Source organism: Microtus pennsylvanicus, chromosome 11 (genome assembly GCF_037038515.1).
Source record: "Microtus pennsylvanicus isolate mMicPen1 chromosome 11, mMicPen1.hap1, whole genome shotgun sequence".
In the NCBI taxonomy this organism is placed as follows: Eukaryota; Metazoa; Chordata; class Mammalia; order Rodentia; family Cricetidae; genus Microtus; species Microtus pennsylvanicus.
The window spans coordinates 68,426,083-68,453,325 of record NC_134589.1 but is presented as its reverse complement, the minus strand read 5'-3'; the positions used below and the strand labels follow the sequence as shown (position 1 = coordinate 68,453,325).

The 27,243-nt window shown below is 48.8% G+C and overlaps 1 protein-coding gene across 1 annotated transcript in view; it reads left to right on the top strand.

Annotated features, from left to right (window-relative positions):
- The window catches only part of Fstl4 (follistatin like 4), a 421,500-nt gene that overhangs the window by 222,678 nt on the left and 171,579 nt on the right, over positions 1-27,243 (top strand). The window contains exon 4 of the mRNA XM_075992673.1: positions 9,596-9,841. Within this exon, the coding sequence (XP_075848788.1) occupies positions 9,596-9,841 (246 nt within the window). The remainder of the gene's footprint in view (positions 1-9,595; positions 9,842-27,243) is intronic.

Genomic DNA, 27,243 nt, shown 5'->3' with positions numbered 1-27,243 from the left:
TGAGGAGAAATTGGCCCCCACTGATTATAAAATAGTCGTTCGTGTGTGCACTAATATTTAACTTTTATTGCTATTTGGGTATGTGGGTGTCTTGCCAGCATAGACGTCCGTGCATTACGTGTGTGTCTATCAGAGAGCAGAAGAGGGCACTGACTCTCCTGGGACTGGAGTTATAGACAATTGTGATCCACCTTGTGAGTCCTGGAGACTGAACCCAGATGCTATGGAAGAGGAGCCAGTACTTTTAACCACTGAGACATCTCCCTTGCCCCAATTTAATCTTCTTCTTTCTTGAAAAATATAATCGAGACAGAGACCATGCTTCTTAGCTCTTTTTTCCTTTTGCTGTGATTAAAATACTCTGAAACAGAGAATTTATTTGTCTCACAGTCCAAGGGTACAGCCCATAGTGGCAGGGACATCATAGCAACAGGAGATTGAGGCAGCTGGTCACATTATATCCACAGAAAAGAAGCACAGAGCAATAAATACTTGCACTAGGATCACATTCTTTTTTATAGAGGCTAAGATCCCAGCCTAGGGAATGGTACCACCTTTTATGGGCATTCTTCCCACCTCAATAGTCTAATCAAATTATTCCCACACAGGCATGCTCAGATGCTAACTTAAAATAGATAATCCCTCCCAGGTGTGCCTGCAGGCTTGCCTCTTAAAGTGATTCTAGATCCTGTCAGGGTGACCTTAATAGTAACCATGACAACATGTTATCTATCATCTTGAGATACATCCATGGCATGGGACTGACCTAGAGGCTACACTTGCAAAGTGTATAGAGTGCTAGAGGAAGTTAGCATCATTTTAGCCTGGTAAGTTTTCAGGGATAAAGTGGCAAGAGACATTCCAGTCCTTCCCACCGAGTACCTTCACTGTAATCCCTTAAATAATTGGAGCCAGCCAGATGAGCAGTGCCCTTTAATCATGAGCGGAGAAACTGGAGCAAACCCACATACTGGGGCATCCACAGGTTGGTTCTACAGTCACAGAAACCAGTAACCCCGGGGGTCCTCAGCTCTGAGATGGAGGGAACTCAGAGGAGCCAGAGAGAGTGACAAGGAAGTTAAGTACCATGAGGGGCAATGCTGGGCCTGCTAGCGGTAAGAAGGATGGCAGCTGGAGGGGCTTCTTGTAAAGGAAAGAACTTGGCGAGAGGAATTTATTTGGATGCAGTATTGTAAAATAAAGCCATTTTGAAAAACAAAACACCCCCACCCCGAGCAAAACTCCTTTGGTGCTTTGCATTTTTATGCTGTTTTTGTTTGCAAGAAGGTTCCTGAAGTAAGTCCTCCAAAGCCGGTTCAGATCGCATGGTTGAGCATGCAGAAGGGAAGGGAACGAGATGACTGAGATGACTGGCTTCACTCTGTACCTGGAAGAGCCCAAGTGAACGGTGGCCATATGCCAGATGGGTGATGAGTCTTTTCAGTTCCAATGTATCTCTTTACCTTTTGCTTTCTTGAGGCAACAGAGTTTCCTCACAAATCCTGGGGCTCTCTTCCTCTGACCCCCTTACTGTCTCTGTTTCTTCTGCTTCTTGTGAGCACCTCTTTCCCCCCATCCCTCCCATCTCTCACCAGCCAGCCTTGGGACTCCACCTACCTCCATCAGATGTGTCTTTACCTGGAGTTTTCTACAGCTGACTCTGCCAGACCCATAATATTTGAGAGGTGGGGACTGGGCTCAGCCAGATACCACAGAGACCTCATGCTATAGATGCCCCCCCCCCCCGCTGGCTGCCTAGGGCCCCACCACAGGGTCTGCCGTTGGGGAGCACAGATCCCCAATTGTATGACAAAGAATGTAGTGAACTAGCAAACTGCCAGAAAGAGTCCGGAGACAGAACCAGGAGCTCCTTTCATGCTTGGGAGAAAGTTCTAGAAATAGCAAGACCAGACTTGCTATTGTTCCCCCACAGTGCAGAGGGGAGAGAGCTCTTAATAGTCACGAAAAGGGCTCTGGAAGGTACAAGAGACCATTGACCTGACTGAACTTAGCTAGCCTGCCTAAGACACTGGGCTCCAGCCCTAGCACCGTGCAATTAACTAATTAAAATAAGCAATAGTGGAGATTAGTTTCTGGGGTTTTTTCCTGACCACCTATTTTCTTTTTTGTTGTTATTATTAAATTGTTTTAATGGAACTATATGTTTTTCTCCATCCCTTCCCTCCCTGTCTCCCCCCTTTCTACCCTCTCCCATGATCCCCATGCTCCCAATTTACTTAGGAGATCTTGTCTTTTTCTACTTCCCATGTAGATTAGATCCATGTATGTCTCTCTTAGTGTCCTCTTTATTGTCTAGGTTCTCTGGGATTGTGAATTGTAGTCTGGTTTTCTTTGCTTTATGTCTAAAAGCCACTTATGAATGAGTCCATATGATAATTGTCTTTCTGGGTCTGCGTTACCTTTGTTTTGTAAATGCTTGAGTCCAGGATGTTTCAGTCAGTAAAGTGCCTTCCTTATGAACAGGAGACCTGACTTAGATGCCCAGAACCCACTTTAAAAAGCCAGGCAGGATAAGGAAACAGAGACAGGAGGATCCCTGGGGCTGGCTTGCCAGCCTAGCCTACTTGGTACATTCAAAGATTAGTAATAGAGAGTCTGTCTCTAAAAAGGTAGACAGTACCAGAAGAGGAAGTGTCTAGGCTGTCCTCTAGCCTCCACATGCCTGGGGGCACACATACATGCACGCACACAAGCATACTCGCACACACACACAAGCACTAATGCCTTGGCTCCTGCGAGGCTGCCTTTGACAGTGAGCTTCAGGGACCTGGTGAGGTCTATAGAGTTTGTCCTCCAGTCAATCAACTCCAGTCACATTGTCCTGACAGCTTGTGATTTCAGATTCACCCAGCTTGAGCAAATCCTGGGGAAAGTGCAATAGAAGTGTCCTCTGGGGAAACCTGGGAGGCATGCTGTTTGAGTCTGCCGTATAAACTCAGTCAATACTTTCAATATAAACGCGTCCACTTACCCTTTAAGGATGGTCTCCCCAAGGCAGTCACCACCCCACCAGGCTCCTGGGTACTTGAATTTGACTCCCTCATGTCCAGCCCTGTGTACTCTTCCCATCACTGACTCAGAAGCTCTGGGTCCAGCCTTTGCTGAGTACCAATCTCTTCTCAGTCCTCTCAACCATCTTGTGAAGATCAGATAGACACCATTCACAGTTTTAAATAAGAAAGAACACAGGGAGCTTGCCTTGGGTCACAAGCTACCACCGAGCCCCAAGGAGCACGGGCCTGGGTAAAACAAAGGTTTAAAGTGTGCGGTTGCTTGAGGGTAGACACTAAGCCCTGGCTACAAGTTCTGATGTAGGTCAGGGGCATTCTTCTGCCCCTGGCTCCCTCTATCCTGCCCATGGTGCCTCTCTAAGCAGCACTATGTGTCTCTCGAAAGCCAAACTTAGTTATCTGGAACCCCACATTCCTCCTTTTTTGGGGTCTCTTTGTGAGGTTGGTACTGAAACCCCAGTTTGGGAAGGATGAGAACCTTGGCCAGGCTCCCTGGGAGCAAAACAAGTCATTGTGTCAGGCTGGTGCCTTGTTTGACAGACCCACCTAAGCCAAAGCCCTAGGCTAGCAGGTCGCTGCTCTGTTTAGCTCAGTTCTTAATAACACTTGCCATTTGTTAACAGCCCGGACCGTAAGGTTATGTATGAATTTATACATTTATCCAGTAAAGATGCAAATTATTCCTTCTGGTGGCAAAGGTAAGCCCAGAGGTCCTAGTTTGCCCAACTGTACGGATCATTCACTGACAATATGCCATGGCCAACCACCTCACTGCTTCCTCCTTCTGTGTGCGGTTCACTTCTCCAGTTCCCCTCATGTATAGCATAACCACAGCTGGGGAGACAGCTCAGGAGGTAAAATGCTTGTCATGCAAACATGGGGACCCGATTTCAACTCTCAGCACCCATGTCCAAAGCCTGTAAGCCAAGCACTGGGAAGACATAAACAGGAGGATCCCTGGACTGACTGGAGAGATGGCTCAGCAGTTACAAGCATTTGCTGCTCTTGGAGAGAATCGGGGTTTGGTCCCCTGCATCCTACATCAGGTAGTTCACAACTACCTGTAACTCCAGCTCCAGGGGTTCCAATGCCCCCCAGCCTTCATTGGCACCTGCATGCACACGGCACGTATAACTCATGCAAGTGTACATGAATACACGTAAATAAAAATAAGTTCCTCTTTAAAGACAAAACCATCAAAGAAATGATACCTACAATCCCTGAGGTTGACCTCTAGCTTCCACATGTATGTGCTGCCTCTTATACATGCACTAGTACACTCACACACACGAGGAACAATGCATAGATGAGCAAGCCTTCCACCCATGGAAAACCATGGTGACCATGTGTTTTCTTCTGAATGCCTCTGTCAGCAGAAGCTGAACATGGCCATTGTCCCAGCAAGGTTTTATGGCAGAGAGCAGACAAGACTCTTGAGGTTCTTGGTTCTTCTCTGTCTTTTGCATCCAACTCCTCCTTTGGGCTCAGCAGTGAGTAGTTTCCCCAGAACCTCACTGTGGCTTCACAGGACGTGGGTGAAGTTGTGGGGTTTCATCCTGGGGTCTTGTGTAGGCATTGGTGGTGAGCGGAAGGTACGTGGCTCCACCTGAGATCTCAAGCAGACATTTGCAAGACCTGCTGAGGGGAAGGCAGGGCTGCTATCTGTACCAAGCAGAAGGAAAGTTCTAGACACAGAGACACAACACTAGGAAAAACGTGCCAGCCAGCAATCCTCATACCCAAGTGAAAAATGAATGGGTCTCCCCTCATCTTTGTCCATTTTCTCTAGCTTTAACAGAACACCATAGACTCGGCAAATTATAAACCAGAGATTTGTTTGTGCTTGTTTTGGGAAGCTGGAAAAATTCAAGAACATGGCCTCTGCACTGCTTTGTGGTATTGACAAGCAGGCAAGAGAGAGCTAAGGCTGTGATGAAATGAGTTGATCAGGAGTCCACCTGTGTCCTGGCTCCCTCACTCCCGTGATGGCACTCATGCAATCATGGCTGTCCCGGCAGATCTTCACTGTCACCGCGACTGGATTTAGAAACACACCTCTAAGCCCATCAATACAGATGTCTCCAGAAAGGTGTGGCTAAGGAGGGAAAGCCTACCATGGATGGTGGGTACCAGCATCCCGTGGACTGGGGTCCCAGACTAATGAAAGTGAGCTGAGCTCCTGCATCCATCACGCTCCGAGTCCTGGGTGTGAATGCCACATGACAGCTGCCCCATGCCCTTGCTGCTGTGATGGACTATGCCATCAAGAAACTGGCAGCCAGAGGAAACCCCTGCTTCCTGGGTTGCTTTTGCTGGCTGTTCCACCTCAGCAGTGAGGAAAGAAGTGCCAGTGCCCTAGCCACCTCTGAAAAACCCTGTCTCTTTAACTCTGTCACAATCATAACTCAATGCCAGCATGAAACTTGAAGGAACATTCAACTGTAGCTTTCCCATGTGTCACCTTGGACACCATTTCTGAGATGGGAACACTCCTGGGTATACTAGGGACCAAAGAGCTAGAGTTTGGAAGGAAAGTACCCCACCTGGATTCTTGAGCATGCTGGGCTATGAGGAAGCCACATCCTAAGCCACAGGTGTATCAGACTCCACTTTTCTGCATCCAGAGGCTATGCTGGAACTCGCTCACCTTGAACAGCCTCCCCTGGGGCTCAGGCTACTGCTGAGTCCCCCACCTTATACAACCAAGCTCAGAGCTTCTGGCCACCAGGTCTGTGACACTCTGGTCCAGAATTGTCTATAAACTACAGCAAAGGGTCTTCAGCACCAACAAGTACAAATAGATTTGTGGCTCTACCACCATCCCTGTAATGTATCAATTCCCATGTCTCCCCATGTTTCGTAAATTTAATTAGTGTTGAAAAGCAGCTTATTTGGCAAGATGATCAGTTTTTAACCTGGGTAAATGACTTTCTTTATGACTATAAATTAGGCGCACGCTATCTTTTTCACGCATCACGGTTGTCCTCATAAACACTGGAGGCAGTTGCCGGGAGTCTCACTCCGTTACCTTTTCCATTACTGTTTTATCATCATCCCGGTAGGAGTGGGGAATTCATTCTGCTTTAATGACTAAAAGGAAGTGGTGATGAGGGGCTTGTTTAATGAGGAAACTACCTCATGGTCAGCGTCTCTATCCACGCCTGTCCCTTCCCTGGGCAGGCTCAGCTCCCCATGGGGCCTGCTGGCCACAGCCTTGGTGAGAGCCGCAGCCTTGGAGAGGGACGTACACGGGGCTTCCATGCTCCTTTTATCTTAATTGCAAATGATTAGGAATCAAATATTTGCCGAGAGCTGATTTCCACAGCAGGGAGAGAAGGTGAGCGTTCTCATTGTCTTCCATGGCCACAGGTTGGCACAGATGTTTTCTTAACTGTGACCCCCTCAGAGCACGGTTTATAGAAAGTCACCTACAAGCTGATCATGGAGCAATGAACCCCAGTGGTGTTTGCTACAATCCAGCCTTTCCAAGAAGAGTGCCAAGTGCAGAGGGTGCCCCCATCTGAACGAAGGTGGCCTCTGAAGTTCCCTGTCCCCTGTCTCTCCAGGTCTCTGGTTCCCTTGACTGCAGAAACCCCCTCCAGGGAAATGTCTATCATCCTCCATGCCTCTATCTTCCACTTCCTGCCCCACTTAGGAGAGAGGCAGGCAAAGATGAACGATCACAGCGTGTGACCCCCATCTCCCTCCCCATGCCAACCTCTGACCTGGCTTTGGAACATTGACACTAATTGCCTTAAAATTGTTGTGTTTTTAAAACTTGAGGGGCAATGGCCCGGAACCTGCGGAGCCTCCTAAAGCTAGAGTCAGAGCACTCATTCCAGGACAGTGGGTAAAGGGAAGGAATGTGGGCTGACTTTAAGAAGAAATACCCCCCAAGGTAAATTGGAGCTGATAGCCAGTGGGGGAGAACAAAGGGGGGCGTCACAGCTGGAGAAGAAACCCCACAACTGGATCTCAGAAGTCAAAGACTTGAGCGTTTCTTTTCAAAATGAGCCATTAGTCTGTTCTGTTTGCACAGGAAAGTTTATCGAAACAGCATCTAGGGTAAGGCTTCACTTCCTTGCCCTGTCTTGGGAAAGAAACAAAAGCTGATCATTTCAGCACTGTGTTAGTTTCTTCTAGTAGCTGTCGGTATTTTCCAGAGTGGTCCATTTCCCAACAGCCCAGGAGAAGGCTGCTAATCAAACACACTTGGTGGCCAAGCAACCCCAAGTCCCCTGGTAAGGGGGTGCTTCCAGCTTAGAGCCTCTTCTACGAAGAGCCTGCTCTCTGCACCCTCCCCTTCCCATTACCGCTGATGAACCTCCAGGAGGGGTGGGAGGGGTGGCTTCATAGTGCCACGGAGCCTTAGCAGGGATGTGGGCGCAGTCAGACCGTGGATAAAGGAGGTTTTCACGCCCCACTCTGGATCTGCGCTCTTGCTCTGCAGAGATGTGTTGACCTTCGAGTTTATTATGATGCAAGAAAAAAGTCGATACACTTCTTAACTTGCCAAGGTTAGGGGAATTTAAATGAGTTATTGAATCAAGTAGTTAATCTTCCCATAACTGATTTGTTTTCTTTTCAAATCTATGATGACGAAAAGCAGGAAAAGGAGTTCTTGGTTTTCCCCTTATATGTGTGTTTGTCCCAGGAGTGGAAGGCTCAGTGTTGATGACCGGGGCTATCCTGTCTTGTCTAGTATATGGGAGGTGGTTTATTTGTTTGGACTAGGTTGCTTAAGTGGTGTTTTAGTTTGGGATTTTGGTACCTGGTCTTATGTAGTCCAGGCTTGTCTCAACTCACTATGTAGCCAAAGCTAGCCTTGAACTTCTGATCACTCTGCCTCTATCTCCAAGATGCATTATTGATGACAGATGTGCACTACCTTAACAAGCCTGAAAGATCACTGCATCAAACCATAAAGCAGATAAACTCTGTATCCAGGTTTTAATTCTTTGGACGTTGGGTTCTCTTTTTCATTCCCAGCATGCCACATGCTGTCATTAGTGGCATGGAGTCATCCTCTAATTCCCTGGCATCTCTTCATATGGTGAACTATCAGTTAAGTGTTCTCTGTGGACGCCTCGCTTTATCAGTGAAATAAGCCACCCCCTAGCTGCCCGCCTCTAGATGTGAGCTCTGAGCACTACTGTCCCAAGATCCTTGTGAGTGGGTGTCAGACACAGGAGCTACCCAAACAGTGTGGCAACCCCAAACTCCAGGGTCTTAGCCTTCTGTCCACAGATACAAGATCAAGCTAGAGAGGACTGGTCAGGAGTTGGAGGAGGGTTCTGGTGGCCCTGCTGGTGGTGTGGTTTTCCTACTTGCCTCCTCGCCACACTTCCTCTCTAGAGCTTCCCAGGGTCAATGTAGCACTCCTCAGTTCCTCTGCTCAGCTCTCTCTACAGCTACAGTCTTTGCTCCTGGACTGCCCATCTCAGATACTTTTAAACTGCTATGATAGAAGATACCATGGTCAAAGGAACACATCCAAGAGTTCAGAGAGGGAGTCTGTGACCATTATAGTGGACAGCATAGCAGCAGGCAAGCGGGTATGGCTTTGAGAGGAGCGGAGAACTCACATCTCATCCACAAGAGTAAGGTAGAGAGAGAGAGGCAGAGCTAATTCAGAACGGCATGAGCCCACCCCCAGTGGCACACCCCCAACAAAGCCACATCTCCTAATTCTTCCCAAAGAGCTCCACCAACTAGGGACCAAGCATTCAAATACATGGGCCTATGGGGGCCATTCTCATTTAAACTACAGCGCCAGCCTTGACTATATCATGGCTTTGTCACATTCCACCTTCAACAAGAATGACTAGGTCAGAGAGAAGTAGAGTTACAGCTTATTCATCTTTGAGATCTCTCAGAAACCTAGTGCACAGCCTGGCTGCAGGTCATTACTTAAGAAAGAGAAAGGTGGGTGCAGTAGCCCATGCATGTGGTACCAGCACTTGGGAGGTGGAGGCAGGAGCATCAGGAGTTTGTAGCCAGTCTGGGTTAAACGTGACTTTGTCTCAAAAGAAAGAAAAAGAAAAGTAGAAAGAATAGAGGAGAAAAAAGGAGAAAGAGACAGAGGAAGGAATGGGGGAAGGAACCAGTTTGATAATGATTTTGATGCAATTTTGGTGCATGGAGTGGTCTCAGGACACGGGAATGGTGGTTTTTAGGTCTGTCCTCTGGTCTAAGGCACCCCTTAGTGAGCACGGGAGGACTGGGCATCCTCACTGATCCAATTGACAGCAAGGAAGAGCAAGCCCATGAAAGCACAAATATTCACCAAGGCCTCCCATGGGTTCCGGAGGAGCAGGTGCTCTGTTCAGGGTGAGCCTCATAAAAACATACACAGCAAGATACACATTTTTTTACTCCTGTAGCTTCTTCTTGGAGGAACAGGGACTCCATGTAGACCCGAAGGTTCTTCGTCCCACCTTGGGTCACCTCAGCCTCACGGGAAGTTGAGGTCTCTGTGTTTCTACTGTTTGTGACCTGAAAGAGCAACATGGACTCTGTTCTCCAGCACTGAGCTAACCCTCTGTGTTTGTGTGCATCCACAGGTCTTCCTAGCCCTGGGCTGTTGGCCTCCTGTGGGAAGAAACCCTGCAGCCCCGGGAGCAGGTGCTCGCTCGATAAGGCCACAGGGCAGCCCTCGTGCCTCTGCGTGGAGGCGTGCAGGCCCCGCTACATGCCTGTGTGCGGCTCTGACGGGAGGCTCTATGGGAACCACTGTGAGCTTCGCCGTGCAGCCTGCCTGCTGGGCAAGAGAATCGTCAGCGTACACAGCAAGGACTGCTTCCTCAAAGGTAGGAGAGGGCTCCTTGCCCCGCGCCTTAGAGTATGTGATGGATCTTCTGACTCTCTTTCAACAAAGGCGACAGAGGTGCTGGATGCACAGGTCACAAGTGTAGAGAAAGCAAGGAGAAGGATTGGTACATTAGCCGTGTAGCAGCAGAGACCTTTTTTAGCAATGTGTCTTCTGGCTGAGACCCATTCCCAGAGATCTCCACCCCTTCCCCACCCTTAGAGAACAGAATCTAGGGAGGTCAAGCCGAACTCTTACCTGGAGTTGAGTCTGTATCCTCTAGGCACCAGACAACAGGCTATGACCCAAGTCTCCACACTGCACATCCTTGCAAAGTGACAGCGAAGACCACATGATACCGAGTTCCATGAGTCAGGAAGCAACACTGTACATATAAAATGACCAGGTGATACCGACAGAGTGGTCTCCAGCCTGTGGGAGAACATCCCATGCCTTGCCTGTTCAGAGAAGCTCTGAATAAGATCAGGAAACCACCAAGACAGTCAAACATACAAATGCAGATAGAAACCAGAGAACTCACTCTGTGTTGGGCTCAGATGGGAAGAAAAGGGCAAGACAATAAGAGCCCCAGGGAGGGGCTCTGTTTTGTGTGCGGCACAGGGCACCAGAGAGATGCTCAGAGGCTTGCAAATACATGTGGGTGTGAAGGCTAGAATGGTGTTCCCACATAGTATGTGCCTGCAGAGATGCTTGTAAGCCTGAAGTAAAATGGTCAGGTGCACAGAAGCAGAACCTGGCAGATGGACGGAGGGGACGCAGGAGGTGGGAAAGTCGCTCTTGGACCCTGTGAGAGCAGAGATTTGCTTTGGATAGAGCAAGGAAGGTGGGAGGGGCATATGTCTGCAGTGTTGGCCACCAAGGGCTGCAGAACTACTTTGTGGTAATGAGCCAGGCCTCACAGGCTCCCTGTGACTACCTCCAGCATGTGTGTGCGCCGTAGGACACAAAACCTAGGTTGGGTAGTCACAGTCTTAGGTGAGGAGTATGGTTATGTGAGCCTCTACCCACTCTGCCCCAAGCCACCAACACCCAAGTAACAAATAGGCGGTTCTGGGTTGGCTGTGGTGGAGGGAGCTCTGGGAAGATATACTTAAGCCTGTGACAGGAATAATCTCAGACACTTTCATGGCTGTGCTCATGACGCTAATGTTAAGGTGCTTCAAAATCATGAGGTGCATTATGCAAACGAGACCACAATGAGCTGAGGACAAATGGCTGGAAGCGCTGCCCAGGTCATGCCCGCCGCCTCCCCGGCAACAGAGCGCACTAAAACACTTGACCAGTTGCTCCAGCTTTATTGGGCGTGTTGAGTTTTATAGACTGATGTTCCGTCCTCTGGTTTCCAATATCCCCCAAATTGCATCTTTCGGAAGGTTTTTTATTTCCTCATTGGAGTGTGCACAGCCTCCCTCACCATCGCTTATTCAAACAGCATTTCTCATTTCACACGAGGGAAAGAATGGCCACAAACCCTGCCGCAATGAGGGATGACAAGGGTGGCCTCCAGCAGGGCTCCGTGTTGATTGAATTTATGCACTGAATCTTCCTAATGCAGTGTACCACCGGTTCTGTGAACACCGACCCACGCAGAACTGGTCCCCTACAGACCCCTCTTCAAGCGAGCAATGTCTGCACATATCCCTAAATACCAGGTTACATCTGGGCTCTGGTATGTCTCCGCTGTGTGACCCCGGGTGCCTCTCTGTACTTTTCTGGTCCGTCCTCTCCTTCAGCTATAGCATGGGTCTAGTGGTCATCACTATCTGCTCTGGCTATGCAAGGTGAGGGAATTACAAAAGATCATATGGTACAGGACCTGGCTCACCGCATCTGATAGGAACCATCATTGCTTCTTCTCAGCTGATGTGGCCACAGGCTTAGAGCATGGAGATGCCCAAACTGAAGGGAACACAGAGACAGAGACAGACAGGGACAAGTCTGCCTGGGAAGCTCTTGAGGGGACTTTCTGAGCCCAAATAGCTTAACAGTGGCTAGAGATTGGATGTAGGAGGTACTGAGTGCCAAGCACTGATGTTGTCATGACGTGCCTACCTAGACCCAGGACTTCTCGTCTGGCCTTCTTGGAAAGTCCTTTAACACAGTTGTTCTCGACCTTCCCAGTGCTGCGACCCTTTATTACAGTTCCTTGTGCTGTGGTGACCCCCAACCATAAAAGTATTTCCTTGCTACTCCACAACTGTAAATTTGCTACTGTTATAAATAATAATGTAAATACTTTTGGAGATAGAGGCTTGCCAAACAACAGGTTGAGAACCCCTGCTCTGAGACCTCATGTGAGCATTGGCTCCAGTTATGGCAGGCAGGAAGGCCCAGCCTCCTCCTCTAACATTCCTCTAGTGTGTGTCTAGCAAACTAGAAGGACCCAGGCACCGATTAACAAGGACTTACAGGGGTGGAGGACAGATCATCCTGAGCAAGGAACTTCTCCCCAGAGCCGTGGCTCCAACAGAAAGCCAAAGGCAGAGGCTTGAGGGGTGGCGGCTGAGGAGGGTGTGCAGGACCACACCATCTGCTGTCTCCACCTCACAGTGGCAGCAGTCTGTTTGATAGCAGCTTGATCTCCCAAACTTCCACGAAGTTATTAACACAGGAAATTTTAAAACACTTTTTTTCCCCACAAAAATAAAAATTCTAAAATCACCGGTCTTCTGTTCTCCCAGCAAACACGTGATTCCACTCTCTAGGAGTGCACCTGTCCCCAGAAGCCAATATACGGACTCTTGTAATGGGGCCAGGGTGTTGATCGAGTGGGAGAACTGTGGCAGATCACACTGGACCAAGGCACTGTGTCTACAGCCCCTGCTAGGAAAGCTTCTGCCAAGGGCTGGCTGGTGACACACGGCCCTCTCCACACAGTGTGAGAGAAGAGTCAGAATTCTAAGCCCCCTGTTCATAAGAAAACTTCTGGTATCAATCAATCCCAGTTGCTATGGTGACAGAATTCAAAGTGTCTTTTAGGGATCATTGGTCTGTATGAAAAAAATCAGACTAAACTCAGATGGCTTCTACCCAAATTTGTGGCTTTAATCCCAGATCTCCTGGGCCAGAAGCTGGGCATCTCATGTTCTGTCAGGAGCAAGAAGAGGTGGGGGAAAAGGCTGTTTGTGTATGCTTTCCCTTTTCCAAATACCACCAAGATAATGCACCTGAGATAGTGGACAGGACTCACAGCCTGACTTCATGCAGAATTCGTGTTTGAAGGCATCTTGCCACACACGGTCCTCCTGCACACTGGTTTTCACTCCAGAAGTTCTTTCTCTGACTTGGTTTTAAAGCCGTGCTCTCTCTCTCTCCTGTGAGCGTGTCTTCCAAGCAATCCCTCATCATGCTAGAGTCATGTTATTTGGCTGATCTGATGGCATACTTCGGAAGGATGCCAAACAAACCTTGAAATTATGGAAGCACAGAAAGAAAAGGTGGTTCAAGTTTGTCTTAAGTGAACTCTTCAACTTCCTCAGCCTGCTGTGTTTGCAGATGTTCTTTAGATGGCTCAGCATCCAGAGGCCTGCAGCTGCTCTAGTAACATCCTAGAAGAAAATTTCCGCTTACATTTACCAAAAAAGGAGTAGGCTACACACTCGCTAGATTTTTCTATCCTTTTCCAAAGACTTATCCTTCTAAAATTCTATACATGTGTGCATCTGCATCTGTGGGTCATGTATGTGAGTGTGAACATCCTCAAAGAGACCAGAGCAAGGTTTCAGATCCCATGGAGCTAGCGTCACAGGCACCTGTAACTAAACTCACTGAGAACTAAACTCCCATCCTCTGGAAGAGTAGCAAGTGCACTTAATTTCAGCATCTCGCTCTAGCACCCTGGCTTTTTTTTATCTTAAGTATTGGTGAACAGCCAGGAAAACTCAATTCTTTGTTCGCACATTAATAAAGCAAATCTTGATGCCAGAGAACCCTCTTTTCCTTCTACCTCTCTTTTTATCTTACTGTTTATTATATTATTATTATTATTACTATTGCTGATACTTGCATCTTGGTGCCTTCAGAACTTACGTTAGGTTCCACACCTTCCCAGGGCCTTTTCTATACTTCTACAAGTCTCTCCTATCCTGCCAGGGAAAGTTACTCTCATCCCAGTCTCTCAACCACAAGAGACTCTACTCACCAAGATGTGTGAGATCTGCTGCTGACTTGGTGACAGAATGGGGTGCAGTTAAATTCTGCCAGATGAGCAGCCCCTCTAGCTCAGAAGCTCTCTAACAAGGAAAGACTTAGATCTGAAGAAACAAGGGGAGGTTCAGGATTCTAGGGCTCATTGTATTCTATGCCTCCCTGGACTAGGACTCTGAGCTTGGCCTCATCTGTAAAGTTGCTATGATAACAGTACCTCTTTCCTGCCATGGAGTGGTGTGAGAACAAAATGGGCCTCCGTGACCGCTCTGACTTAACACTTCTAAGTGGTATTGAGGGCCTCGGATGATTGTGATGTCATTGCAAACAGCGGGACACATTCAAGGGGCAGACACAAGCCATACAATCTCCAGTCTCTTCTTACATGACCGTGATGGTCACTCTTGATCATCTGCTTGACTGGACAGAGATGCCTATGAGATTGGTAAACTGCTTCAGTGAGCGTGTCTGTGAGGACATTCTTCAGATTAGCCAGACACGGTGGCACAAGTTGTCATCCCAGCACTGGGGCAACTGAGGCAGGAATGTCAAAAATTCTAAGTGAACCTGAACCACATGATGGAGAGAGAGAGAGAGAGAGAGAGAGAGAGAGAGAGAGAGAGAGAGAGAGAGAGAGAGAGAGATATTAGCCTGGGGTTGTGAAGGTTGGGATTCTGGCTGAATTAGTCATGAAACAGTAGAATTTTGAGGTATTACAGAAGCAGAAGAACCAGGTGATGGGGTGTGTCCTACAGAGCTTTTCCCCCACATATCCCCTTCTCAGCTTCCCAGCAAACACTGGTAAAGAACCTTCCATACCAAGCTTTTCCACTATTATCGTGTCTGCCTGAATGTGTGAAGCCAAGTGACCATGGCTAGGCCTTCCTTTGAGATTGTCCTCTCAAGTACCCTTGAGCCCAGCTACACAAAACTACAGCAGCAATGCTGGACAAGAGTCTAAAGGTGAAGGCTGCTGGGTCTTTGAGTTAGAAGAGACGAGATGGGCCTTCCCTGTTTCTTTAGGAAGTGATAGAGTTTGACCTCCTTCGAATGGCTCCTTCAATAAAAGGAGATGAGTCATTGGAATTTACTAACCGATCAGCAAGAAGCAAGAGAACCTGATACCCAGCAAGGAAGCAGTTCCTGGAGGGTACAAAGGGGTTTAGGGAAATGCTAGTAGAATCCGAGGGAGATTCATCTGTCAGATGGGAAGGAGGGCAAGCGCTGATGAGCATGCTTGACAGAGGAGACCAGGAGGTGGATAGAGGGGCTGCCAGGTAGAAACAGTGGGCAAGGATTTATATGGGTGCAAAAAAGATCAAGTGTCTAAACTTTGGGTTCTGGGGAGGGGTGGGGCTTAGTTAGGGGCCAAGCAGAGCAGTGTGAACTCAACTGACTCTGTATGAGGGAGGCAGGAAGGGGGAACAACTGGAAAGAAAGTCAGCTCCAGGCCTAGCATCCGTACTCTCTCATCCTACAGCTTCTCTAGCCAGGGACACCAAGACCTGAAGGACAGAGAGGAAGCTATAAACAGGGTACTTCCCACTCCATGGATCTGGTCAGCATCCATACAGAAAACTAGAGATTGACTGAACTAAAATTTAATCCCCATACCAGCATAGACATGCATCCCCATCTCAACCCCCTTGGAGGGCATTTATCCCACTTGTAGAATCTGCTTCCAGAGTAGGGAAGAAAATGACTTCAAACAAAGTCTGCTCTTTGAATATTTCCCCTTGGATTTCAGCAAGAAATGTCTTGGTAGGAGCCCCCTGCAAATTCACAAGAACCCTATCAGTTCAGCATGTGTGGTGTGCTCCACAGAACAGCTGCATTCTGAATGAATTAATTACAATCCAGTAATTAAAAATTGCTAATAAGTTATTGAGCTGAGAAAGTCTTACACTGCACTGATTTCATGTACAGAAACGAGTCACGGCCTTAGAGTCTCCCCACCTCCGCCATTGTTCCCTGCTGTCTTCTCTACACACTCCCCTTTCTAATGTCTTCAGGGTGTTGGCCACTGTCAGGTTCCCCGTCTAATCCTAAAGTCAAACGGAAAGGTTTTGCATCGGGTTCTTCAGAAACCATGTAAGCTGTCTCTATCCCTTTCTGCCACAGCCATTGAATTACTTAAGGTAGCCCACAGAAGGCCATGGCAATGGCTGAGGTTTTAAGAATATTCTTTGAACAGCCATGGGAAACTGAGTTTAGACTCCAGCAACCACGTTACACGCTGGGTGTGATCTTGAGATGCCCTGTAGCCCCAGTGCTGTGGGGACCTGAAGACCACTGGATGTTGTTGGCTGCCAGCCTAGTCAATAAAAGCAAGCTCCAATTAAGGAGAGACCTTGTCCTAAAGGCATAAGGTAGAGAGAGATGGTGGGGTACCCAACACCCTCCTTCCACTGACCTCTGGGCTTTGTTCTCATGTGTACATATACCATACACACTTAAATGCATAAAGATCATCCACACAGACTAATAAATGGTAGACAAATACATGATATATGATATGATATGATATGATATGATATGATATGATATGATATGATATGATATATGCAGGACCAGGACTTTGCTGTGTGAACTCCAAGCTAGCTAGCATGCCAGGAGAAGTTCTGCAAAGTCCAGGATTCCCACCGTGATAAGTTCTTGCCAATGCCTAGCTCCCTTCCATACTGATCATCCTTACAAACGCAGATGTCTACTTTATTTTTCTCTGCCTAGCTCACTGGAGATTTTCTACTAATTTTTTGGTTGAATCCACACATTAGTGACTATTCAACATACAGCCTCTTTGAGGACCCAAAGATACAGAACAGGAACCCCTTAGAAGGCCTCTCAGCAAAGAGTAGATGGATCCGCTGGGCTGGCCCATCTGGTATTAAAGGTACACGCCTTTAATCCCAGCACTTGGGAGGCAGAGACAGGTGGCTCTTTGAGTTCAAGGCCAGTCTGGTCTACAGAGAAAGTTCCAGGACATTCAGGACTACACAGAGAAACCGTCTCTTGAAAAATAAAACAGACAGAAAACAGAAAAGATCAGATGGATCCACAAGAAGGACCTTGCTCAAAAGCCTATGGGTCCTCTGGGACAGGAGGGTGTCATGCCTTGGATCTAGAAAGCCTCCACAGACTCATGGTTTACATCTTTGCTCCCCAGCTACTGGCACCATTTGAGGAGAAAAGCTTAAGAAGAAACTGTTAGGACATGGGACCCAACTGGTGGAAGTGGCTTACTAGAGGTAGACCTTGAAGATTATACCCAGCCCCTGGATCCTGCCTTGCTCTTGATTCCTGGTTTACCAATGTGTGAACAACCTCCACCATATACTCCCATTGCCGTGAACTCTCTCCCCCCAAAAAGTCATGAGCCAAGGCAAAACTTCCTCCCCTAAGTTCTTCTTGTGTAATATGTTGTCATAGAAAGCCATCAAGGCATTGCAGAAAGAGGAGGAAGGAAGGGGTGCAGTGAAGGGACAGACAGACATGGAGCCCCCCCCCCCTTACAGCTATCTCTCTAGGAGGCTGCTCTGGGGAAGGCCTGCGTGGGGAGAAAAGTGACCGTCAGCTCCAAAAGCTCAGGCCCTTCGGAGCCAAGCTGGCCCCGCACCTGGGAGGTTTCAGATGATCACTCCAAGTCAAATGTTAAATTACTAGAGCAAGAAGTAGTTGATTTGGGACTTCCTTAAGGCTCCCCCCTACTGTGCCTTCAATTACCATCAAGGTCCCTGTGCAGCAGTCACTAAATGGCACTGCACATCCAGTCTCTGTGCTCGAGCAGTTCATCTAATTATGTGTGTGACAAGCTCAGCAGCTGTCAGAGCGGCCCAACTCAGACGTGTTGACTCTGTCCCCGCTGCAGCGTGTGTCTGCTTGCTCAGGTCCCAGGGCAGATGTCCTCCCGCTCCTGTGAATGTGTGCTCCTTTAGGTTTGCTGCTGTGCGGTAACTTGAGGAGCTGGAGGACTCATGGGGGAGAAGGGATAGAAGTTGGGCAAGAAGCCTGGTGGTCAGACTGCTCCTGATTCCTGGTTCCTTTGCCCTTGCCTCTAGTCTCCAGGGGTGACAGATGTGCCCAACCCCTCTCTGCCTACTTTTCTACTCAGGAAAGCAATGTTGAGGCCACCTGTCCTTCTCTAAAGAGAAGAAGAACACAGAACCACGTCCAGTAACTGAGTAAGCCCCCTGCAGCGAGCCAAGGAAACACAGTTGGAGTCAGTCAGCAGGGGCCCTGGTGGAGTGAGCTCCCGCCTTGGGCCTCATGGTTCATTGTCAGGCAAACCGTTCCAGCTCCCAGGTGCCCTGGAAGAGCCAGGTCCAGGACAGAGAGTGTGTAGGTGTCACGGGAAAGAGGGCTCAGCTGCGCCTGCCTCTCTTAGGCATCACCTCTCCTCAGGAACCCTGCCTGCCCTCTGCTTTTCTTCGCCAGCTCCATTCTGCTCCGATGCAGCCCCACCCCTCAGTAATGGAGGCGACCGAGTAGAAATGGCTTTCAAAAGCCTCCAGCTAAATAAAAGGAGAAAAATCACTTTATCTGCAGGTAATTAAAGCAGCCAGTTGCAATGAACTCTGTCTACTTCCTTCTATGGGCAGGGGTTTCTCTGTGTAACTAGAGAGGAGCTCCCCCAGGATCCACCAGTCATCCCCCTTTACCTCTCTAAACTGGTACTCATGAGTTCACATCACATATTCTCTCTCTCCCCCTCCCTCTGTGTGTGTGTGTGTGTGTGTGTGTGTGTGTGTGTGTGTGTGTGTGTCTGTCTGTCTGTCTGTCTGTGTCTGTCTCTCTCTCTTCCTCTCTATGTGTCTCCCTCTCCCTCTCTCATCCCTCCCTCCCTCCCTCCCTCCCTTCCTTCCTTCCTTCCTTCCTTCCTTCCCTCCTTCCCCAGTTCTCTCCTTCCTCTCACATCCCTGTTTCTCAGATGCTGTATAGTTCATTCTAATGCAGTGATGTGGTCCATATTTCCTTTGACATATAATAAGCCTGAGGTCTTTGTTGAGGGCATTGGCAGAGATCTTCAAGTCTGTGTAGACCATTTAACTCCACCTGATACAGTGATAACACTCACACAGACCCAGGTTTCTTTGCCCGCCTCCAATTGCTTTCCCAGTGCTCTAAGAAACCCTAGAACAGGGGCCTCTAAGCCATGACAGCCTGATGGCAAGAACTTTTCTGATAGGGAGATGAGGGTCAAGAAGGATGGGCCAAAGAAATTTTTTGAATTCATGTATGTCTGTGTGTGAGTGCTTAGTCTGTATATGCACCCCAAGGATGCAGTACCTGTGGGGGTCAGAAGAGGGTGCTGGAGCCCCTAGTGCTTGAGTAGCTGTGAACCCGCTCAGTGTGGATGCTGAGAACCAAGCATGGGTCATCAGCAAGAGCAGCAAGTGCTCTTAACCGCTGCCACCACCTGCCCCCGAGAATGCGACAAAGAGAAAGCTGTGGTCCTCAAGACTTAAGGGAGTATGTGGCTGCCAAAAACGAGAAGCTGTCTAAATAATTGTCCCAAATGTAATTAACAAGAATTGCAAAGGGAAAATTATGAAGTTAAGTGCACTTCATTCCTCTCTTGCTGTGCCGGTTAGTGTTTTGTCAACTTGAAACAAATCAGGGTCATCCAGAACGAGGGAGCCTCCGCCAGGAAAACGCCTTGGACATATTGGCCTGTAGGCAAATGCGTGAGGTGTTGTCTGTATTAATGATTGATGTGGGGGACGGGGTTAACCCTCTGTGAGTGGCTCCAGGAGCAGTGGACCTGGGTTTTATAAGAAAGCAGACTGAGAAAGCCACGGGGAATAGACCAGTAAGTATCACTCCTTCATGTCCTCTGCTTCAATCCCTGCCTCTGGGTTCCTGCTTTGACTTCTTGCCCTGACTTCCCTTCATGATGGACCGTAAACTGCAAGATGTAATAAACCCTTTCCTCCCCAAGCTGCACTTGGTCACAGCGTCTATCACAGCGATAGAAAACAAACTAAGACACTTGGGTAGGGTAATGTCAACAGATTCTACACCATGTTTTCAGACAAGGTCTTGCTGTATAACCTGGGCTGGACTCACATTCCCTCCTCCTGCCACAGCCTCTCAAATGATGAGATCACTTGTTCGGGCCACCATACCAGGCCAGATCATATATGTACATACTTCTTAACTAAGAACACTGAGTTGTATATATAAGCCAAACGAGGCAGTTTTCCATTCCCTCTGCCCTAGTAACCCAGAATAAACCAGTGCTGGCTCTAACAAGCATCCTTGATTATTCCCAGTTGCTTGCAGGAAACCCTACCTCCTTGCCTCTGGTGGTGTGTCCAGACAACACGGCCAGGCTTGGCCTCTGGCTGAGGTTTTGTCCACAAAGATCAGGCCTCCCGTCCTTCATCCCCTTTGTTCCCCAGGAATCGTGCTGAAGATGATGGTAAAGTGGAGGAGAAGCCTCGTGCTGACACACAAGCTCTGCTGACAGCTGATTAGATTTCATATCCCCTAGGAGACACACCTCTGCATGTGTCTACAGCGCTGTTTCTAGAGGATTCAACTTGAGAAAAAAGACACACTCTGTGAGCGGCATCCATGCATGGGGTCCTGAGCCAAATAAAAAGGGGCAAAGAGAAGGCAAGGTGAATGCCAGGATGCCTCTCCTCCTCCTCCTCCTCCTCTTCCTCCTCCTCCTCCTCCTCCTCCTCCTCCTCCTCCTCCTCCTCCCTCTCTCTCTGTCCTTACTGACTGAGGGTGCAGTGTCTCATGCCCCCTGACATGCATTCCCCTCTAAGATAGTATATATCCTCAACCTATAAACCAAAACAAGCCCACCCTTCCTGACTATATTGGTCATAGAGAGAAAAGTAACTAACAAGGGTTGTGGTGTGTCTTTCTTAGGCCACAATGTGCAATAAGCATATGACACAATGCCCGTGAGGTACAGTAACAAGTTGGATAGCCAGCACTATTGGCTGTAAAGTTCCCCCAGAAACTACAGCTAATCACTGAAAGGAATGTGTGAGAGCCTCGCTTTGCTGGGGAGAGGGAGGCAAAGTGTTGCACTGTTCAGAGTTGGAAGTGGAAGGTGAGCCCTCGAGACAGCAGAAACCAACATGGAACAAAACCATATGCAGACGTGAACATGGGCCAATGCAGCAGGTGTCATCACGTCTACCACTACTGAGGACCTGCCAGACTCCCGGATGCTCACTAGTGGATGCTTTCTGAGCATCATCTCATACCTTCTCCCCTAGTTGGCATTTGGCTGAGGAGCCAAGAGAAGTCAGACTGTGACCAGCTCTGTTTCTGTGCTGGCAGATGACTGGAACGCTGGGATGTCATCTGTCCTGTGCATCAGACAGAAGAGAGGACCGCCCTGCCCCTCAGGAGGTACACACGATAAGTGACCAGGATGAACAGGTGGAAACCTCTCAGACAGATTCCCTAAGAAGTCATGGTGTTCCTCCACCACCAAGCCAAAAACTTGGAGCTTGTCCAGCATGAACCTGAATATGGTCACCCCTGAAAGGGACAGGAAAGAAGTTTGGGCTCCCATGGACATTCAACGTGGCCATATCACATTCATTCTCTGGCCCGAGTGGCTGTCTCCATGTGGATGTCACCACCACAGTGAGCACATTGCAGAGAAAAGGGTCCCCACTGATGCCAAGCAGGACAGGCATGGGTGGGATGAGCAGGTTTTGCCCCTCCAGGAAGATGGGCACCACCCACATTTCTCAGTAGTTTCTCTCTGGCTCTTTCTGCTTCGGTCCCCCTCATCCCTGCTAGCCTTCCCACCCCTGCTAGGTTTTAATTGCAAGGTCTTGTTTAAGTGCCAGACTTGCCTCCATAAACGCTTCCATGCCTGCCAGTTGTAAAAACATAAACTGCATTTTAAAAAGTTGCAAGGCCCTCTGGGCAAGAGACTTTGGTTCTAGAGAAGCCTTCAGAACAACAGCAATGGATAGGAAAGACAAGTCTAGCCCTGGTCAACATGGACTCCCTTCTGTGCCTCCAAAGCCCAGATTCTAATGCACAGAAACCATTGACAGGGAGCAGGGACACACCTGACCATGACCATCTAGAATACTGGAAAGAAATATCTAGAAAAGAAGGTCCCACCAGGCTTTTTGGGGGTCCAGTCTGCAGGGACTTCACTGACTGATTAAAATTACCCAAATTTGTAGTGAATTATTATTTTTACACATGTTGCTTTTGTAAGAAACTGGACATTAAATGGTCATGGAGGGCAAGGTTCAAAGGCCCTAGTTCAAAGCCAGGTCCAGCACTAAACAATTTATTTCCTTAGCCGGGTGGTGGTGGCGCACGCCTTTGATCCCAGCACTTGGGAGGCAGAGGCAGGCGGATCTCTGTGAGTTCGAGGCCAGCCTGGTCTACAGAGCTAGTTCCAGGACAGGAACCACAAAGCTACAGAGAAACCCTGTCTCAAAAATCCAAAAAAAAAAAAAAATTTATTTCCTTCATTTAGTTTACTCTTCAGGATGAGGACTTCCATTGTGCCTACTTGGCAGATGGAGACACGAAGGGCACACTGGCCCCTCTGGCAGGGGTACTCACATGTCATGCGCTGTGCTGCTTCAGAAGGGGCTCAGCCTGGGTGTGATTCCTCACCCACTGCCACTCAGAGTGCTGGCTCTTTTTGTTCATCACATCCCCCTCCCCACCTTGGAAAACCCTGCCCTCCCGTACACAGGCATCCACAGGAGAGCAGAGAAGCAGCGGATCCCAGACATCCCCAGCAAGCCCGACAGGCGCTTTCTGCCATAGCTGCCTGCCCGCAGTAGTCTTCCAAACAATAACCATTTGAAATTGCCATTAAACATTCAAACAAGGGGCTAGGGAAATGGCTCTCACATTGCTCCCACAATTCCCAGCACCCATGTCAGGCAGCTCACAACCTTCTTTTAACTCTGCATCCAGGGGTATCTGATACCTCTGGTCTCCACAGTCACCTGCACACATGGGCACATGCCCACACACAAATACACACACATGCAACGTAATGTGGGCGTACAAAACGCCCACAGTGTAAGATGCAAATATCTGAGGAGAAAGCTCAGAGGAAAATAAAAGTAGCAAGAATAACGGAGAGAAGCAGGCAGAGAGCAGAGGATGCCTCGGGTACTAACACCTGCTTGCCCCAGATGCCCGGGGCTAGTGCAAGCACATGCTCAGAGACACTGGGATTCCAGTCTTGAATCCCTGGTCTGAGAGACTGCCATGAGTGAAGGATAAGGAGCCGCAGTGCCTCCTGGAGGCCAGCAAGGAAGGCTAAACACAGCAGTGGTCAATTAACAAAGCAAATGTTTGAGGTGACCTCCTAGCAATGAGATGGCTCACATCTTCCCACAGGGCTCCCAAGGCCATCGGTCAGAAGAGGAGATACATGAATTAAGTTAATTGGAGAAAAACTCCTTCCAGGGAAGTGGCCACTGGCTTGGCTTTTAATGGGATAAAGGTTTTGATCTGATCAGAATCTTTGCCTGACCCAAGAAAGGACACAGCCTTCAGAAAGGCTCTTCTCTCGCCTGCTCCACCCTGCCCCACCCTGCCCCTGACACTCTGTCTAGAAGTTCGTATCCCTGAGACTCTTAGAGCCAAAGGTCTGGGCATCTGTGACCCAAGAGATTAGGGTGTGAGAGCGCTGCAAACACCTTCCAGAGGAGATGCCACTCCCTTCCAGGTTCCACCTGTCTCAAACCCACCAGGTTCTGGTCTCTGCTGTAACTGTGGAGGAGTGTGATGGGGGCCATGGGGGAGCTGTATCCGGAAGATGTCCAAAGGACAGGGTTGGGCAATAGCAGCTGGGCTGGGTTGACCATGGCCAATGGAGACATTTCATCGCATGTGAATGAAAGCCATTCATGGAGGACCTGCTTCAGCCAAAGTAGGCGCCAGAGAGCAAAGCCTATGGACTCTCCATCCTTCTCTTGAGCCACCAGCCATCCCATGCTCTCACTCCCTTGTCTCCCCTCCCCCATTGCCTTCCTTCTAGCTTCAGTGAAGCTGGTGACCAACAGGTTGTAGGACGTTGTACAGGAGTCTGCCCTTTTCATATCTCCAGCTTGCTCAACAGTGAATAAATCCCTGGTAACAGGAGGCGACAGGTTGATCTACCCAGTGGACTCACATCCCCAGCTGGCACAGCAATATGCCTCTGGTCCCCCTCATTTATCTGTTTGGGGCTTGGAGCAAGAATGACTGGGACAAACATAGAGCCCATGGATCTAATGATTGCTTGTCTCTCTGGGAGATTGCAGCCAAACTGGAAACAGGATGCCCCTTGATCTAAGTAATGGGTGGGTGGGTCCCAGCTCTCTCCTGCCAGTAGGAGGTCCATGTAGAGGTGGGGGAACCAGGCTCCTAGAGGGGTCTGATGAGAAGTAGTGCTATTGGCTATAATACCACTGTCTGTGTTGACAGTTATCCAAGTTTGGTTCCATGCAGCTTGTGGGTTTCCTGCAGCTCGGATGCCAACAGGTCCAGTCACCACAGGAGCCATATTACCACTTGCATCACACCCAGAATTTAAGGGGTTGTCTGGATCTCTTTACGCCTCTCATCCTTCACCTTGATGGTCCTCCTTGATTTGTAAAGGGATCAGCAGGCCTGGTGTGGATGTATTGAACCTAGGTGTCTATACTATCAACCTTGATAGCCAATCCTTGATAGCAGGATGGCATATGGTCCCTTCCATATGGGTTCCAGTGGCCCCAGGCAGTGTCACTTAGTGTAGAGCCAATCCCCTGGTCAGACCTGTGGGGTCCAGGGGAAATACCAGATTCATAAGGGCCCTGAGCTTGAGCCAAACTTTCTTATGTGACCACTTGACCCCTTGCATAGCATCAAGGAAGTCTTGGTTATCCAATTCTGCCAGCAAATCTACCTAGAAGTTAGGACTGATGGGAGGTTGGGTGCCAAACTTGATTTCAAATGGGGTAAGCCCCATCTGGTGGGGGAATTCCAGATCCTATACAGGACAAAGAGGAGGAGAACCACCCAGCCCATGCCAATCTCCAAAGTCAACTTAGTTAGGGTATCTTTCAGAGTTCTGTTCATCCTTTCTCTTTGTCCTGAACTCAGGGGTCTGAGTGCGCAATGCAACTTCCAATCACTCCCTAGGAAGGTGGCTAAACTCTGACTTCCCTGGGACACAAAATATGGTCCATTGTCTGACCCTATCATATTTGGAAAGCCATACCTTGGCAGAATGTCTTCAAGTAACTTCTTCGCCACCACCTACACCATTTCATATTCGATGGGGGAAGCCTCTGTCCACCCTGAAAAAGCATCTACAAATACTAGCAAATACCTGTAACTATACTTGTCAGGTTTTATCTCAGTGAAGTCTACTTCCCAGTAGGCTCCAAGTTTCTTTCCTCTGAGTCAAGACCCAGGGATTTTAGGCTTGGCAACAGAGCTGGTGAGCTGACAGGCTTTACAGTTGATGATATAATTTTTCTTGCACATTCTTAGTTTTGATTTTTGACTGTCTAAGCAAGTCCTGTATCCTCTGTGTTCCCATCGGTGCATCTTGTTGAGAAGTCTCTTTCCCAGCTGGTCAGGCAGGATAATTTTACTGTCTACAGCTCTCCTCCACCCATACTGGGTCATAGGGAGGGTCTTTACCCAGGCGAGATCTTCCTCAGTGTACCCAGAGTTCTCCGGTAGGTTAGGGGCCCCTTTCTACCAGTGCGTGTGCAAAGACTGCATTAGTCTGGAGTGCCACCTGCCGGGTGGTTTTGACTGCCAGGTTGTTTCCCTTGGGGATGGGTCCAATCCCTCTCTGGTACCCTGAGCAATGGATGATGCCAGTTTCTTGGGTAACCATAGAGCTTTGAGGAGGTCCAGGATTTCATCTTTATTTTTGATGGGCTTTCCTTCCACGGTTAGCAGTCCCCTTTCTTTGTATATTGGCCCATATACATGCGTTGTGGCAAAAGCATACCTGCTATCAGTGTAGACATTAACTGTCCACCCTCGCTCCAGTTATAGTGCCTTAGTTAGGGCTATCAGCTCTGCCTGTTTGGCGGAGGTCCCAGTTGGCATTAACTCTGCCCATATTACTTCCTCTTTGGCGGTGACTGCTGCCCCTGCATACCTTCTGCCATCCTGCATGAAGCTGCTGCCATCAGTATACCAGGTAGCTTCCACATTGGGCAATGGGTATCCCGCTAGTCTGGCCTAATACTTTGTGTGTGGTCCAGGATCCTGAAACAGTCATGCAGGGGTACCTTCAGGTCAGGGCAGCAGAGTATCCGGGTTCAGAGCTGAGGGCACCTGGAAGGTTATTCTGGCAGGGTCCAGCAACAGAGTCTGATAATGGGTCATCCTGGCATTGCCTGGCCACCAATCCGGGGTTGCTTGAGAACTCCCTCAAGTGCACTGGGGGTGGGGGGGTGGTTATGGTAAGACTTTTTCCCAAGATCAGCTCGTCAGCAGCCTTGACCAGTAGGGCAAGGCTGCTATTCTGTGAGGCAGGGTGGCATCCAGTTGCCACAGGGCCCAGCTTCTTTGACAGGTAGGCTATGTGCTGTTGCCAGGGGCCAAGTGTTTGGGTCAGGACTCCCTTGGCTGTCCCTTTGTTTTCATCTACATATAGGTGCAATGGTTTGGTCACATCTGGAAGACTCAGTGCCAGGGCCGAGAGCAGGCTTTGTTTGAGTTTAGTGAAACTCAACTGGTGATCCTCATGCAGGTGAAATCCTGCCCTTCTTTGGGGGCCTCATATAAGGGCTTGGCCAGTTCTGCAAAGCCTGGAATCCACAGGCAACAAAAACCTGCAGAATCTAAGAACTCTCTCCCCTGCCTGGCAGTAGTGGGTGTTGGGATCTTAAGTACTGTCTCCTTCCATGCATCAGAGACCCACTGCTGCCCTTCCTTTAAGATGTACCTCAGGTATGTAACCTGCTGCTTGAACATTTGGGCATTCTTGGCTGAAGCACAGTACCCTAGTTCTCCCAGGGTTCTCAGCAGCTCTCGGTCTGTGGCTGCAATCAGTAGGTCATCAACATACTGCAACAAACTGATATCTGGTTTCTGTGCCAGGTACTCACTCAGGTCCTTATGCAAAGCTTCATCAAAGATGGTGGGGGAGCTTTTTAATCCTCGTGGTAGTCTGGTCCATGTCAGCTGGCTGCTGATCCCGATGTCTGGATCACGCTATTCAAAGGCAAAGTGCTGTTGACTCGGGGGCCAGAGGCAGACTAATAAAGATATCTTTTAGGTCCA